The 18,891-nt window shown below is 31.1% G+C and overlaps 1 protein-coding gene across 4 annotated transcripts in view; it reads right to left on the bottom strand.

The window, feature by feature from the left end:
• Nucleotides 1-2,739: 2,739 nt before the first annotated feature.
• Nucleotides 2,740-18,891, bottom strand: part of LOC123300842 (putative uncharacterized protein DDB_G0271606) — a 55,939-nt gene continuing 39,787 nt past the window's right edge. For 3 of the 4 annotated variants that reach the window (XM_044883492.1, XM_044883491.1, XM_044883489.1), the window contains exons 2-3: nt 12,275-12,955; nt 2,740-9,459 (exon numbers count right to left, since the gene is read on the bottom strand). In XM_044883492.1, the coding sequence (XP_044739427.1) occupies nt 3,953-9,459; nt 12,275-12,950 (6,183 nt within the window). In that variant the 5' untranslated portion in view covers nt 12,951-12,955 and the 3' untranslated portion in view covers nt 2,740-3,952. The remainder of the gene's footprint in view (nt 9,460-12,274; nt 12,956-18,891) is intronic. The other variant, XM_044883490.1, reaches the window with a different exon arrangement.

Here is an 18,891-nt window from a genome sequence, read left to right as displayed (position 1 = left end):
CATATCCCTGTTTTTCAGTATCTTCATAATTCAAAAATGAATAAAAACATTTTTTTAATTCATTAATTTATATAATTAATTAATTCATATTCATTCATTAATTTATAATATTTACATTCAAAAATAAAAAGAGATTCATATCTTCATTCCTCACAGATTTTTAAGTTTTATAGTCTAGGCGATACATGCCAACACAGATTTTCATTTTGCATAGCCTACAAAAAAATTTAAGGCATAAGTTTTATTAATACTTGCGTTCGGTTAAACTGCTATCCTTATACCATGTGTGTTTGTACCATCTAGGCATACACATGTCTATAGTATGACAGAATACATCCGTTTAGTAGTGCATCTAAGCGAGAGGTATTATATACATGTATTGAACATTAGTTGGAAGACTCTTGGAGAGTGGGAGTTTTTTAGTTACAGATAACTAGTAAGTTCATCAAAACTTCCACTCTCTGCATGCATACAACAGAAGATCTGTTGTATCGTATCTGTAGTCTTACAACACATGTATATAATACCTCTCGCTTAGATGCATTACTAAACGGATGTATTCTGTCATACTACAGATATGTATATGCCTAGATGGTACTAACACACATGGTATATTATAAATGTGAAAGTAAGGATATTTGTTTGTTTGTTTATTTGTTATGCTTTCGCCCAAAAACTAGCATATTGATTTGAATGAAACTGTACTGCAATATAGCTCATACATCAGAATAACACATGAGCTATAATTTATAAAGATATATATTTTTTTAAATTAAATTTATTTTTTTGACATTTTATTAATCAGGGTGAAGGAGACAACTTATGGATATCTGGCAATCAAGGTTAAAAGATATACTTTTTACATTAAAAAAAAAAAATTGAAAACTGATTGGTGAAATTATTTAACATTTCAAAACAAGAAAGATACAATTTATGACCTTTTCCATTTTTATTTATATTATAGTCTAAGATCCCAATTAGGATCGACCTTCACCGATCTGTTAACCGGATGAAAGTTATTTTTTATGAAATATAAAATGTTAACAAATATCCCTGCAATGGGTTGCCTAAAAAAAAGTGGTCCAGACTACTTTTACTGAAAATATCAAGAGTAAAATTTTTAGAAATTTTTCACTGACTTTCATATCTAACGAATTTTGATCTACTCGAAAGTAAAAGCCATAAAGAATATGCAGCAGCTATGCTGTCTGCCTCTTTTCGTTCACTATTTTCGCATTTATACAAGTTGTGAATAGTAATTACGTTCATCTGTTAATTCATTTCCTCACATATATAAATAAAGATAATTTTATTGCAAATACGGTGGTATATGATTGTCCACAAAATATCAGTCAAAAAATAAAATTTACAAGCTTTCCAAGTTTTGATATTTTATTAAAAGTTGTCTGGACCATATTTTTTAGGGCAACCCACAACAGGGATATTTGTAAATATTTTACATTTCATAAAAAATAACTTTCATTCGGTAAACAGATGGGTGAAGGTCGACCTTAATTCGGATCTTGTACTATTATTTTATTCACATTTTAAAGATCTTGCCAGTTATTTACAAATAAAAACGTGGGCGGAGCTGCGGGTAAAATCTAACAATAAATCTTGAAAAGTAAGACTTTTCTTCTCACGTTTATACATTGTTCGTAGCCCTTTTGAATACGAACTTTTTATCGACTAACTTCACCTCCTGTTAAATCTTTTCTACAATGAAAGTCATTTGCCAGATGATAATTCGTTGTGTGCGTAGTCATGGTAGGGGTAATAAAATCGATGCCAGCGCTTTAAGTGAAAAATTTTGGAGATAAAGTGGGCTGTTATGACTAATTTGCAATTATTTACATGTTAATGATATAGAAACTGTCAAATTAAAATGATTGAAAAACACTAATTAATTAAACTTAATGCATTAAAAATTGTGAAAATAAGAAATCAAATTGTACAAATATTATTTTTCAAATGTTAATTATCGTAATTATTTATTTAAATTTGTGAAACAAGAATATTAAATTTTAAATGTAAGTTTTCAATGCAATCCACACAATTATATATGCATCCATTAATTCTATAATTAAAGTAGTGTATCGTTGTCATGGAAACGAAATTCACGCTCGGAGCGAATAGGCATATGCTCAATTGTCATATTTGACATTTTATACAATAAATGTAGGTTAAATGTTATATAAGAATTATATGGGGGAAAATGGTCAGTGGTAAAGAGCAAATTATAACAAACTATAACTCAAAAAATCACCAAAATAGCGCTTGCGTAGCAAGTGGGAATGATATGAATACTTATCCTTCTCTAACAACTTGTTTAGATTTTTATCGTTCTCTTATTACTTTTCTATTTGACATGAACTTCTCTATCTTTCTCTAACAACTTGTTTAGATTTTTATCTAATTCTTATTACTTTGAGTACTTCTTTTAAAACTTATACTTTTGCTGTATTACTTGCTAACTTTATGGATACATTAACGATAGAGGAATTTTCAGTTTAAGGACGAACGCAAACATGGAAAGGTAATATAGATATCTCCCTTTAACAATCAACATATAACTGTAGTCGTTTCTGTTCAACAATAAAATTGATTTTTTTCATTTTGGATAATCCAAATCAAAGATATGGTGCTCTTCGCCAGGAAACTTTTATTGGAGGACCTCCAGGAGATCGCCTACAGGAGCAGTGCTATATCAAATTTTTGAAATCGGACAGCGGGATCTTATAATTAATGTCCCATATGTATACGTTTTTATATTTATGTAAAATAAATGGTCTTCCCCCCCAAAAAAAAAACGTATTCTTTTGCACTCTGGATATAACTCCTTAATAAATTTTTTTTTTTTAATTAAAATTTTCTGACACTATGCCCGTAATGAGACAACAGCTTTAAGCATTTTCACAATAAATTAATAATAGACCACAAGCCTATGCTGAAATTTTTCGGGTGAAATAATCCATCGGGAATCATGTTGAAAAAGACCCTCCTATATGTAAAAGTAAGTTTAAGCTCTATGGTGTCATTTTTGCGCAGGACAAGTGAGTACAGGTGAGAATATGAATGTCACACCCCTTGCTATCTGACCCCGGCACCACCAAATTTGTACGGTGTTGTTGGATACTGACTCTGCATAGGTATTCGAAGGAAATTATATAAATGCCATACAGAAATAAACACGCATAGCTTCGGAAATTGCCCTTTTATTTCTGTACGGAATTTATGTAATTCGCTTCGGATACGTATGCAGAGTTAGTATCCGGCAACGCCGTACATATTTGCTGGTGCAGCAGGTGAGATAGCAAGGGATGGAACATTCATATTCTCACCTGTATTCACTTGTACCGCGCAAAAATGACACCATGGTACTTAAATTAACTTTTACATATGGGAGCATTTTTTTCAACATGATTCCTGGTGAGTCATTTCACCCGAAAATTCAGCATGGGTTTGTGGTCTATAAACATTTTCCCAATATTTTTGGATGCTGTTATGAGAAGTTCTGTTCCAGAATGATTCTTATAGTTGAATTAAAACTGTGCAAAATAATAATAAATGTTTGTTGAATGTATTACCCAGACTAAAAATACAATTGGATCAGAAAACTAACCATCCATATAATAATAATACTTATCTATAAAATTGCTATTTACAATCAATATAAACACTAAAAATTCAACACGCTATCTTCTAAAATCTAGAATTAAAGATTTTTATTTTTCATAAAAATGAATTGTTTGAGGCGACTTTTTTTTTTTTTTTTTTTTTTTAATAAAGGTCTTCTTCATATTATTATTCAGTCATCTGGTTTTGATTCAGTTCAAATTTTAAAAGATTATATTATTTACACATTATTAATATTTGAGGAGTTTGTAGCAAGTGTACAACTATTTACACATACCACTGATTTCTGGAACGTAACACAGGTCCAAACTAAATCTTATCTTCTCATAGTCCCATTTAATGGTTGCATTAGACTTCCATTTATGTAACTATATGTAGTGTACACATTTTGTTGTGCCGCTCGTTGTATAGCTGCAGGATCTTGGTATTGTGTTTGAGTCATATTCATCACACCCATTTGCATTGGAATTTGTGCGGGTGTGTTTATAAATCCAGCTGGAGTGTTTGTGATGTAACCAGTCACGGTACCAGCTGATTGTTGGGCAGTCATTCGATATCCATTTATTGGGGAATATTGTGCCATTAAATTTGGATTTAATGCTGCCACATTTGGACTGACTCGATTTGTTGGCGATTGCATATGTTGCACATTTGTTACAACATTTGCACTAGAATTACGTCGTAAATTTTGTGATCCAATCGGTGGCGTGACAGTGCCACTTAATTGATTCATGTTTGTTGGATAATATTTGTGGTAGCCCGCCAAAGTAACTTGCGTCTGTAGATTGGATGGAATTGATGACGGTGATGTTGATAAATGGCGGAGTGATTGCTGTTGTAACATCTGATGTGATGTGGGAGGTGGTGTCATTGTTGCATGTGGATGATGTGTGGGCGGTGGTGTTAGATTCATGGAAGCTGGTGGTGTGGAATTACAAGAAGGTGGAATTAAATCCAAACCATTAGTTAATTGTTGTAATTTTGCTAAACTACAACTTGTATTTCCACTAGTACCTGTATTATTTTGTGAATTCATTTGTGAGGTTGGAGTTGGCGCAGGCGTTGGCACTGGTCCTGGAGTTTGAATATAAAAATTGGCTGCAGTCACATTGGCACAAGCTGCTGACGAACCAAGTCGTTGATGTGATGCGTTCATACGATGCTGTATAACAGAACTCATCGGTACACTAACATGAGTTGAACCAGTGGCTCCCCCCTGTGAACCCGGTGGAAATGCTTGTGATACAACCATTTGTGGCAAGTAATTTGTTTGATGGTGTGCAGCGGCTGCATACGTTTGATGCATTGCTACTTGTTGTAAATGTAACTGATGTTGATTTGCTGCGGACACAGCAGATTGTTGCATATTTACAGCGGCTTGTTGATTATGTTGACTTGTTTGTACTGAATGTTGATGTGAAAGTATTGCGGGTGGTGTTGCTCTTGCGTGTCTTTGGGATTGTTGTTGTACTGTTGAATGCTGTTGCTGTTGAATATTACCACCACTTGGTGGGGTTGCTCGAATATTAGAATGCTGTTTACTTGACGATGGTGTATTCGAACGATTTCTATGTTGTTGTAATTGTCTTTTACTCGAAGTTGATTGTTGTTGTTGCTGTTGCTGCTGTTGTTGTTGCTGCTGCTGCTGTTGTTGTTGCTGTTGTTGTTGTTGTTGTTGTTGTTGTTGTTGCTGCTGCTGCTGTTGTTGTTGTTGTTGTTGTTGATGTTGTTGTTGTTGTTGTTGTTGCACACTTGTTTGATTTTGATTAATAATTGACATATTTGTGTGTAAACTTTGTTGTTGTGTTGCATTTAAATTTTGTTGTGGACTAGAATTACTATGAATATTATGTAAATTATGCATATTATGTTGCACCGAACAATCTGAATAATTCGATTGTTGTTGATTGCTTGAATTTTGTGATGATTGTTGTTGCTGTTGTTGTTGTTGATTTGGTGGTACAACTGATGGAGGTCTTGCTGATTCCACTGAATTCTGTGATGCCATATCACTGGATATTGATGTTGGTGATTCTAAGCCCAAATGGCTTACATCTAAATCACATTGCCCATAATGTAGACTATGTACAGAATTAGTTGTTGAATCAGGTGTATAAACTCCCATTGAACTGATATCGGACGGTGATGTATGTTGTTTTAATGCATTATGTGATTGCATTGATTCCGTTGTAGCTCCCCCACCCCCACTCATTGACATATCCATGGATTCAGAACATTTTGCTGATTTCATATGTAAATTTGACTTATCTTCTTGTTTAATTTGCATATGATTTGAAGTATTTGTAAGATGTGTATTGTGTTGTGATGTAATTGTTGCACTGATTTCTTTCGGTGAATGTAAATCCATTCGGTGATTTGATAAACTTTGACTGTTTAAATGTTGATCAATAATTTTTTGTTGCATTGATTGCTTTAAATTATCTGCAATTGTTTTATTCTTTTGAAGTTCCGCTTGTTGTGTACATAAGTTTTTAGTTTCATCTTTTGTACGTTTATCATTTTTATTATCTTGTAATTTTTTATCTTTACGCTCATGTCGATGAGCTTTTAATGCAGCTTTATCTTCAATTTTCTTATGTAAACTTTCGAATGGTGGATGATTTGGTATTGCATAGTTTAAATAATCACGATTGGCTGGATCAAACATTTTCATATCGTAATAACGATTTTGTTCCCATGGTATTCGTGCTGGATCCCAATGTTGCCATTGATGATACTGTGGTTGAGAGTTATGATAGTTTGGAATGGAATATTCCGTTTCCATTTGTGAAAGTTTTTGGGTATGGGATGCCTGAATATTTGATTGTTTTTCCGGTTCCACATAAGTTGGTTTGTATATTTCTTTATGAGGTTTTTTAATTATTGGTGTTGTAATTTTCTCTGGTTCCATCATTATTTGAGGTTTTTCTTCTTTAATTGTTGGCGGTTGTTCTTTTATGGGTGGAGAAATTGATGGAATAGTCTCTTTTTTAGCTTCTTTTGGGGCTTCACTAACATTTGTTTTAGTTTCATTAAGTTTCATTTCAGGGATTGGATTATTGAAATTTTGCATATTTTGTTGGTTTGAAAATGATAATTGTTGATCTTTCTTAGTATCTGATTGATTTGAAAATGATAATTGTTGATCTTTCTTGATATCTGATTGATTTGAAAATGATAATTGTTGATCTTTTTTAATATCTGATTGATTTGGAAACGATAATTGTTGATCTTTCTTGATATCTGATTGGTTGGAAAATGGTAATTGTTGATCTTTCTTGATATCCGATTGGTTTGAAAATGATAATTGTTGATCTTTCTTGATATCTGATTGGTTTGAAAATAATAATTGTTGGTCATTCTTAATATCTGATTGGTTTGAAAATGATAATGGTTGATCTTTCTTGATATCTGAATGATTTGAAAATGATAAAGGTTGATCGTTCTTGATATCTGAATGATTTGAAAATGATAATTGTGGATCTTTCTTGATATCTGGTTGATTTGAAAATGATAATTGATGATCTTTCTTTATTTGATCGTCTGAATTTTTATTTTCTATTTGTTTATCCTCTGATGTGTTAATTAGCGGTTCTGGACTTGGCAACTTTGTCTCTTCGGGATCAACTTCTGGTTCTTCAGGGACACGTCTAGTTATTTCATCTTCACCATTCTTAGAATTTTCATCAATTTCTTGTGATTTAATTTCTTCAATTTTGGGTATATCATCTTCTTTGGATACATCCATTACTGTGCTTGATGTTTTCGATTCTGTAGTTGGTTCAGACATATTCTGTTCTTGTATTTTCTCCGATGGTGGTTCCTCAATATTAATATTCTCTTGTTTAGCTATTTCATAAATTTCTTTAATACTTTTGATTTTTTGACCGTCAATTTCTACTTCGGACTCTGATGAATCATCATTCTCTTCTTTAGATTTATTCAATTTATCGTTTGAATCTGTGATGTTTTCAACCCTTTCTGTTTTTTTTATATCTTCAGTTTCCTTCTTTTCATGTTCTTGTGTAACATTTTCTAATGCTGATGAATCTTCTGAAACCTTTGTTTCTAGACTTTTTTCAACTTCATTAGAACCTTCATTTGATTTGATTTCTTCAGATTGTTCTTTTATTGAATCCTCAGAATTATCTTTCAAATCCAAACCTTGTTTTTCATCAAGTTTTTGTTGTTTTGGCTCTGATTTTGATTCTATTGGTGGTGCAGTTGGAATTGGATTAAGTTTTGGAGGAGGGGATAAAGATCTATCTTTAATACATGGAATTTTATCGTCATCATCCATCTCATCGTCTGCTTCTGCGCTTGAATCTTCTTCATCAGAATGTTTAATTTTCTTTTTTCGTTTTTCTAAACTATTTCTTCGACTAGTAATCGGTGTACTAATTTCAGATTTCTTAATAACTTCTTGAGATACAACAGGTTTTTCTTCCTTTTTAGGTGGGGTGATGAGTTTCTCTGGTTTTTCCTCAATTTCCAATTTATCTTGTTTTTTATTATCTTTAGATTCAGATACAACTTCTTTTTCTTTCGCTTTTTCTAATGCTTCGTGTAATGTTAACTGTTTCGATGTCGACGTTGGCAATTTCTTAGCTCTTCCTTTCAGCCAACCACGTTTCTTTTTAAATCCAGTTTTAATTTTCCGGGTATTTGAAATAGGTTCAACAACAGGAGATGTATTTTCATCAACTGAAGATACCGATTCGATACTATCGTTTATCACTTTTTCAATAACTTTTTCTTCTTTCTTTTCCTCTTCAACAGGAGTTTCAATAATCTCCTCAGTATTCTTTTCCTTTTCATTTAATTTCAATTTCTTTTCACGTCGTTGAGACCATCTTTCACCTTTCTTAGGTGTTCCTTTACGATTTCGTGGTGTTTTAAATGGTGTTTTAACTTCTGGTACTTCTTCAATTGGTTTTGAAGGTGTATTTACACTTTCTCTAGTACGTTTATTTTTCACAAGAGGAGTTTTCATAATAGGAATTTCAACAACAGGTGTTGGAGCCGCTTTTTGAAGTTTAGGCGTAGAACAATCTTCTAATTTCAATTTCTTCTTTTGCATTTCAGCTCCTGATGAATTTAATTCCCGTTTACGTTTCGGAGTTTCATTGATTTTTTCCTTTTCTTTAGGTGTTTCATTTAATTTACTCGGTCTTGTTCTACGTTTAGATAAAGATAGAGTGTCAGGCGTTTCTGGTGTTTCTTCCTGAGATACTTTTGGTGTAACTTTCTCTATCGTTTCTTCCTTCCTCTTTCTGCCTGGAGTACCTGCGACACCTCGCTTCTTTTTTCTACGTCCACGTCGCATTATTTTTACACCATTTCTAGCGCGATTTAAAGCTTCTGCTTCTTTAATACTGGCAACATCTAATCTAGGCGATTCTATAATAGGCTCCGAAGAATCCTGATCAGTTTTTTCTTCTATTCGGAATGGATTCACTGTAGGTGTTAATAGTGGTGTCCATCGTAAGCATTCTTTGTCAATAAATATTCGAGTTTTCGATTTTGATATACGATCCATATGAGCATCAACCTTCTTCCAATCAATGCATAAGATTGCTTTAGGTCCATTTTCGGATGGTACGTATCGTACAAAGTTTAACAATTGAAACGCAAGAGCAATATCATGGCAATACATTCCCGTATCTTGTGATATTTCTGATAGTTTTAAAGGGCCAACACGATGAGTGTGTAAATACTCTAATATCACTGATTTCCAGTACGCATAGTATGAAACACGCCCAAGATCTGAAAGTGGTTTTTCGGGTGTACCAGCTTGCCCCTCTTCTTTGGATAATAAATAACCTAAGAGAAAACACAATTTAATTAATTATTTAAGTTATATCGAATATAAAGGATATTGTAATATAAAACTACAGTAGACACGTGGTAATCCGACCCCTGTCTAATCCGGCACCCCTTGTAATTCGACATAATTATAACGATAATTACAATGCAGATTTATTATAAATACATGAATTCTTCGTGGCTGAAATTAGAAAATGGTTGCAGTCTTATCACTTTGATATGTAATTTGTCGGATTACAAGGTTTTTTTTTCAAAAAATTTCGGACCACAAGGGGTTTATGGTAGTACTCTATAGCTCGACAAATTCGATACTTTGACACCATCTCGCAAAACCTTTGTCGGATTACCGCGGGTTCACTATACTAATTTATTTTAAGAGAAGTAAAGGCCTGTTATAATATAAGTAACAGAAAAATAAAAGTTGAAATTATTTTAAAAAACCGAAACATTTTTTCCAAAATTCAGGCTGCGCACATCTGCTCTCCAAATTGAACTAGGGGATATAAAATCGATGCGAAGGTTGGAATAGTATCAAGAATATGCCTTTCGAAGGTGCTAACTTTTTAGCAACTCCACCCTATTTTTTTATACCACAAAATGATGTTTTTTCGCGATTTAGTTGTAAACACCTGTACTGCCCCTTCAAATTAAACTTGAGAGTTGAAAATTGGAACATAAGTTGAGTTAATTTTAAGGATGCCCCTTTTAGGATCACCAACGTTTCAAAGCCCTCAACTTCATTTTTTATACCACAAAATCCTATTTTTAAGCTAATTTGTTTAAAGATATGTTTTTGACAAAAGACAACAATTCAATTTCAACAAAAATCATCAAAAGAAACATTAAATGAAGGTTAAATATGATCTGAGTGATAGAGCTCTAGCATTCAAGAATTTTTTTTTTATTTAGACGAATTAATTATATAGCATGTAAAACCCTATATTTCAGCATAATAAAGAAATTTTACCATGTCTAAATAAGTTTCTGCCGAAACTAAGATCGAATCTGTTTCGGTCGGACAATAACTTTTACTCATCTTGTAAATTGATATTTATGGAAAATAGCTTTCGGTAAAAATTCAATGAAAACCATAAATTCTGATAGTTAATGAGCAGATCAAGTCCGTCTCCCACACACAAATGAAAAACATAATTTTTTAAATTGCTGTTTTAAAAAAAATTCGATTCATAAAATTGGCGAATTAAAATTTTATTTTCGTACAACCCATTGTGTACGGGATCCACTTTCAGTAAGTAAAAGTAGAATAAACGTTTTTAGCAGAATAGAGAATATTACGCCAGATAAAAGCATTCAAAATATTATCCCAAATAAAAGCTGACTAAACTTTGAACTGAAAGTTAATTTATATCCATCATTTTACTAAAATTCATTACTTTTGAAACACCTTGTATAACAGGTTCACTATTATTTTACAAACGAACGCGAATGATACTCTCGCTCGTTTTTATTGCAGCTACATCGTGGCCTACAATTGCTAATTACGTATAGTTTGTTTACGCATAGCGTAATAGTCGATTTGGTTGACAAAATTGTCTATGGCCTCATTAAACATTTCTTTAGAAAACATGGCACGTTGCGTTGATACATAAAGGTTTGTCACCCCTGCTAAATCAAATAAATAGTATATTATGAACCTAGACCAGAAAGTTGGATTTCCTAAAGTATGCGATATAAAGGTCGAGGCTTTATATCACATACGACAGGATATCCAACATTTTTGTCGTAGGTTTTATACTATTTCTCTTGATTCTTCCCTACCCAAAAATACGGTCTTCAAAAGTACATTTAACTCTGGGGAGAGAGACTTCCGTGACTAACATTTTCGTGACTTGGTAGCATAAACACCACTCTAGCAAGCCATAAAAGTCACTCTTCAGTTATTTTTCTGATCTTGGATTGAAAAATACTATTTTTTGATCCTCTAGCCTGTAAAATACTATTTTTTGATCCTGAAGCTGGGAAGGATGACTTTTGTTTGCTTGATACAAAAAAAAGCAAGTTACAAAATTCGCTCTTCTCGGAATTAAATGCAACCGAGAAGATCGTACTTTTGGCTAGGGGCCATTAAGAAAAACAATTTTTATAGTAAAATGAAAAAGAATATCATCTGTGTGAAACGTAAAAGATTGAGAAATGTGGGACACAATGGAACAATCGCACTATTTGTAACTTTTTCCAAGAAAAACTTTGGAACAAATAGCACAGTTTTATTGTGAAGTCGGGCATTTTAATGTAGTTTTCAAGGAGGCTTCTGAAGATAGCTCGGATCACAATAATTTAAATTGGACTTTTGTAGCTAAGACAGATTTTTATTAACTAGAATAATAAAATTTAAATGAAATACAGTTTTCCATTTAAAATGATGGAACTTTAAACTGAAATTAAAGAATCTGTGTATGAGATTTCATGAGAATTTTATGGCACGCTCGTAAGTACGCTCGGAAGCGCATATGTGAAAAATATATTTCATCGATGGCATTCTTTGTAGTGAACGGAAGCTAGTAGACAAATTTATTCCTCTCTCATGTATATACGAAGCTCACTGTACACCATTATCAATTTGTAAAAAAAACATAACTCTGCTCTTAATTGCTCTCTTTCAATAATATTTATGTTTTTTACAAATTGATAATGTTCTATAAGTTCCCGACGAGGCGCTTACCTCCAGTTCGTCCCTGACGATATCTCATACACAAATTGTTTAATATGAGTTTAAGTTTTATCATTTTAAATAGAAAACCTATTTTTTGGAGAAGTAAATAGAAAGAAGTATAATAAAAAGAAAACTTACTGAAATCAATTAAAAATCTTCCAAATCCTTGCCTTTGATACTGTGGCATTGTCATAATACAAGAAACATTATACTTTTGTTGACAATGTTTCTCCTTTGAAAAGTATCCAACAAGATGGCATCCCTTCTTATCATTTTTAGTTAAAACATAAAATAAAAATGGTTCAACATCGTAATATAAAGTTTTATGATCTAAAAATAACTTTGCAAGCAGACATAAATTTTGACAATAAATTTTGTTTACATTGCCATCAACTTCAAACACTGAGATATCTTGACATCGATATATCTCTGTGGCAGGTGGATGTCGCCATGTGCATTTATCTTGATGTCGTTCAAGCACTGCTTTACTTTTAGTATATTTCAAACAGAATTCACATAAGAATAGTTTTGGTAGTCTAGCATATTCTTGTGGAAATGGACTTGAATACCATGTTTGTATTTCATATTTGCCAAATTCTATAGCAGCTGGACATCTTTGTTGTGTGGCAATCGCTTGTGATGGTGGACTTAGTACAGTTAGTGAATTTGGTATTGGTGTAGCGGTCTGGGTCTGATTCTCTGTGGACGCTACTGCACTAACAACCGATGGAGTTATCAAATTAGCACGTTCTCGAGTATCTTTAAATAAATCCACATCCTTTTGTGTAACACCAGGTGGTAGAGACTGCTTCATTTCTTCTGTAAATATCAGAGATTATCTATAATTATTTTTATATCTTAAGCATAAATATCATGTTTTTGAGCTATTTTGAACAATTTCAATCCAAAGAAAATTTCTTTTTTTTATGTTATGCTCTCATGTTCGATAATACAAAATTCAAGATAATGGTTAAATTAATCGTTATATGAAAACTATTAAAACGATTTCATAGTCCGGAGGATATTTGAGTGAGACGCATGCCCTAAAGCTTAATTCTCACTGTTATGCCAGCAGTGAAACTGCTAAAATCATTTATGCTGCTGAAGCTGCTAAAATCATTTCAATTTAAACTTTGTCAGGGAGTTTGAAGTGGTATTTTTTTATTTTTGGATAAATATTCAAAAAGTAACCGTTGCAAAGAATGCAATTTAATTTTTTTTATACAAATTTGAAAAAATAAATTTTAATATTTTGGTACGCTTCTAAACTTTATATAAAATGTAGTAATAGCTTCCGTTCAAAGCGACAAAGGGTTATACAAATTTATGATCAATATATTCTAAACGAGCTAATACGGTTCCAAATTCCAAATTTGATAAAATTTTGTGTCAAAAAAATGTTTTTTTAATACTTTGGTTAAGTATACAGGTTGTGTTTTTTAAGTTGACATATGCTCGAAATTCGAAAAATAAGTTTTATCGATAAAAATGCTTCAAGCATAAAATGTTGAGTGTGTAGGTGCACATGTTCAATGAAAAAGCTCACTCTACTCCATAACTGGTAATTGATAGATGAACACTTTAAGTTAGAAAGTTATTATTCATTAAAAAGGTAACATTTTTTGTGCGAATCATTTTTCCGCAAACCGTACAGTTTAGGCGAAAACGGACTGACAAGTTTTATCCAAAATTGTTTTTTCGTATCAAAATTGTTATTTCCTATAAATGTTTCTGCGAAATCTATGCACTCTTCGAAAAACTTTCCAATAAATACAATAAAAGTGGTTTGTTTTTCTATAAAACCATTCTTGTTCAAATTGAATGAACAAACGAACAAAAAGCTAGGTTTTTCTATCAATTACTGTCTAAACTATTCGCTTTAAAAATATTTCCAACAAAAAAAAGGTTTACGTATTTATAAAGAACAACTTTCTAATTTAAAGCGTTGATCTAATGATTTTCAGTTATGAATCAGAGTGAGGTTTTAATTGAATCTGAAAACTTAGATCGATTATGATGCCGGTATAAGATGAAACTAACATTTTTCGATTGAAGCATTTTCTTCGATTAAATTCATTTATTGAGTTTCAAACATATGTCAACTTAAAGAAGACACCATGTTTATTATTTTTAATAAAATAATGCTAAAAAAATGTTTGATTAAAATATTTTTTAAAAAACTTGTTAGTTTTATGTATACGCCATTTTTTCTATAAAAAAAATCGCGAAATCAAATCGAATAAGGGAAAAAATTACATTTATTTTTATGAACATGTACTAAATTTACAGAGATAGCGTTTGCAACTTATTCACGACTCCGAAATACCAACCTTACCTCAATTGATTTAGGGAGAAACTCGAAAGCAGGGTAACATTATCTTAGAACTTATTACAAACTGTAAAGTCAAAGTGAATGTCTACTTTTTGACTTGAGTTACGAAAAGTGAACGATACGAAATAAGTTATATATTCTATTCTTTTTTTACTTTTATAGCCTTTTCAATCGTCAAATTGAAGAGGCTATAAACCTTTATAGCGTTTTAAGGGCGGTGAATAGAGGGCATTGCCTTAGCCCCCTATTGATTTTTGGAGTTTCGAATTGGATAAGAGCGTAGTATTGGATAACCACTACTATTGAAGTACGGTGAAGTAAGAGAAAAATGAAGTCACATACAATAAATAACAGTGTTTTGGCAGAAAATTTAAATTCTGCATAATTACCCTCGTTCTCCTAGGAAAAAATTTAAGTGGGCTAATAAGCAGCTATAAATACTTTTTGAAATATAGTCAAATATCCAATTTAAATTTTTAACTTGAAACAAAAGAAATTAGGATCTTGATAGTCGTATAATATTTATACAGAATGGAATCTCGAAAGTTTAAAGTCTTATTGGTAGGAAATTCTCAAATTACATTTTAATTTTTCACCTTTTCTTTAAAACTAAAAAATTTTCATAACTCTAAACATAAATATTCTTTAAGTTCAAATAATCAACTTTATATAACGATTGAAATTGTTCAATTATCAGCCTCTCCAATTTTAAAATGATAAATAATAATTTTTTTTATTAAAATGCATCACTTTTCATGAATGAACTCTACTTGTTTGTGAAATGCATGCAATTATCCAAAGGTAAAAAGAAAAATAAATGCAATCATTACAAATAATATTACCAACAACATAAGGCAGTACTATCACTGTACCTACAAGGATATACGAACAAGATTCATACTAGCTTATATTAATTAAAATATTAATTTATTATTGAAATATTTTCACAAATTGATCATTGGCTCCGATTTCTAGTACCAATATCATTACCAATTTCACTTACTTTCAAATCAATCAATTATCACGAAAATTGCAAAATTTTGTTTAATTATTGCTTTCGATAATTCGAAAACCAAGGCAGATATCGAAGAATTGTATTCTAATTTTTTGTCTACATTTATGAAGTTATAACAAAATTAATCATCAAAGTTGAAAATAAGGTACAAATAATTTCAACCCTAAATCTAAAATTGCCTTGGTGCTCGTACTACCTTAAGATGGTAAGTATTCCGTACAAGAAATTGTTTATTTAGTTAGTCTGTTATCTATAATTGCTGTGTCCAGGTGATATAATAACCGCATTCGGACAAAACATTGAAAAGAGAAAAAGATTATAAGTAGAAAAGTTTTACTAAGTTGAAAATTAGGTCAAACAATAATATCTTGATTTTTGGGAAATTAATAGTTGTAAATACAATTGTACAGAACCAGTAGAATACAATCAAGAGAGCACGGGATATGTACAAAAAAATTCTTATTTTCCTGACCTTTCCATAATTGATTATGTTAATAAAATTTTGCTTCAAACTTTTTTTAAAAAGTTTGTGATGGTTAAATAAAAGTGTACACAAAAATACGCCAATATTATTTTCCAATGCTTTTAGGCTATACCAAAGAATTGGATCATACACTTTGCTATTTGATTATTTACTCAAGTTTAACATATTCTGCTGCTTAATTCTTGTTTCGAATTATTTTCAATATATAGGCTGATCAACATTTTAGTTCATTTTTATTAAATATAGTATTTCATTGAATCCATTCTGACAATCCAATTTTCAGTACAATTTTAATGATTTATATTTAATGATACATATTTCACTTGGTCACTTGAATTTGTACCCCTCCCTTTCAAAGCATTAATTTTCTCTGAATGATTAGTATAATATTTGTCCTTGGTGGAAACTAGTCCAGCGTATAAGTTTCCAATATTACGTTTTCAACATTCATACTTTCAATAATAAATTTTCAATATTTGCACAAATTAATCGAGTGTATATCAGAAAAATATAATACAGAATTTATATCGAGCTTAATTAAGATGACCTCAGAGCTTCGAATTGTAAAATTGCCACTAAATAAAAAACGAACCAAAATGTGGACCAAATTTTATGCTAATTAAAATTTCAATTTTGCTAGGTTACTAATATTAATTTCCTTTTTCGGTATCACAACGGATCCTAAGCTAACCTAACATTAATTTCAATAATTTTAATCGAGAAATTCTCAAAATTACAATATTATCTTGTTTACATTGGATTAATTTTTTTTATTTATTTATTAACCTGATCATCTTAGTCAAGAAAAGGGATCAACCTTGGAATCTAATGGAATAAGCTGAATATTCCTTTATTTTGACAGGAAAAATGTTGTCTCAAAAGTCACATATGATCACGTGTGTCTATCCTTAGATATTCAAAGTCAAAGGTCGCAAAAATTATTGAGAATATCTCGTTTCCTTGGCCTTCAATCGTATTTATATCGTTCCATCTTCTGCGCCCTCTATTTCAAAAACGGTTCAACGTACAAAAAAAAGTTTCAGGTGAAATTTGTAAAGAATTTTATCTTTTGCAACTTTTATAATAAATGTAAATACGATTGAAGGCCAAGGAAACGAGATATTCTCAAAAACCGATTTTTATAACCTTTGACCTTAAATATCTAAGGACGCTCACTCATGAACATATGTAACTTTTGAGAAAAAATTTGTAGTAGCAGAATAAAGGTTTATACAAATATTTAAACTATTTCGTTAGATTCCAAGGTAAAATCCTAAAATGATTGGACTAGAATGCCATTTTACTTGTAATTGTATACTCTCTCTATCACTCTTTTGTTCGAATGCGGTCTTTACGTGCTATGTGCCAGTTTTAATCTGATTCTCCATAAGAACAAAGTATTCATTCAGAATAGTAGGTATAGTGACCGTACAACCTTAAAAGAAAGCTAATATGACATGCTCTCCAATGTGAACACAAATATCATTTGTTAGTCACAAATTTATAAACTATACTAAATGTCATTTATTTTTTAAACAAACCACAAAAATAAAATGCGACAAACAAATTTTTAAAAAAATGAATCTACCAAAGAACACTAGAAATAACGTTCAATATATAAAAGACATTTTTAAGACACAAAAGCATTTAATATAAATAATTTTTGTTTTTTCTTTTTTATTATTATTTTAAATTATAAATAAATATTTACAATATAATATAAAATTACAAAACAAAAATAAATGTTTTACAATTTATTTGGAAACAATCATCAAAAAATAAAAATGCCAATTTATATAAAAACGATAGTTGTGGGTGCTCTTTAATAGTTTTCATAAACCGATTTAATTAAATATTAATGGATTGGACACTATTCTACTCCATTATTTATTTAATAAAATACTATTTAAAATAAACAAATTAAAATATATTAAAAAGCAAGTGAAGATCGGACAATGGTTCTAATTCCTAGAGCAGGCCATCCAGCAATCAGACTTGAGTAACACCAGAGAATCAGTTAGAAATTTGTGCAGACACATATGGAGATGAAGCGTACGAATGCATTAAATTTTATATACAACGACATCATATTTCATTTTTACAAAAACTTTCAAAAAAAGTTCCAAATTAAATTGTTCACAATCAGATTTATAATTATCAATTATTATTCAAAATATTAAGAATTAAATGCCAAATTGTATTTTTTCATTGACTAATTTACAATGTATTGACCTTCTTTGTAAGTTACTGAGGAATTCAAAATGAAATGCCTCAATGTTGCGAATCAATCAATAATTATTGAAAAGCTTCCCAAATAGAAAACTTTAATTTGATGGATTTAATACAGGCCAATTAACGGATATCTTTTTTCTATAATTTACTGCAGAAATTTGTTTCTTGTTGGAATATGTTCGGCGGTATCCACCAAATGTAAACCCAAGTTGGAAGGACGGAGGGGCGCAAACTTCAGTCGTCATCTTGGAAAACACGTTTATCTAAAATATTTCGTAAACCGTGCATTTGTAGATAATAACATTTTACATCTTTTATTTGAAACTTTTTTCTGTATAATGCATAGATTTTTATTAATAGCGACCCAAACTTTGCTCAATATGGTTATTGCTTAATATATAGTTAACGGTTCATGAAACATTAAAGTAGCATAAATTTAGAGCGCTATAAATAAAAACCTATGCATTATACAGAAAAAGTTGAGTTACAGAAAATGTTATTATCTACAAAAATGATCCTGACTTTTTTTGTCGTACGATGTACGGTTCACGAGATATTTGATAAATAGTGTATTCCAAGATGGCGGCTGAAGCACGTATCCCTCGTACCGCCAATTTGGGCTTACATCCGGAAGATACCCCCCAGGAAATCAAAATAGAAAACCGAAATATTGCGTATCAGTCAATATAAAT

The sequence above is a fragment of the Chrysoperla carnea genome, chromosome 5 (genome assembly GCF_905475395.1).
Source record: "Chrysoperla carnea chromosome 5, inChrCarn1.1, whole genome shotgun sequence".
NCBI lineage: Eukaryota > Metazoa > Arthropoda > Insecta > Neuroptera > Chrysopidae > Chrysoperla > Chrysoperla carnea.
The sequence above is the reverse complement of the archived record's forward strand: the minus strand, read 5'-3'. Positions and strand labels throughout refer to the sequence as shown.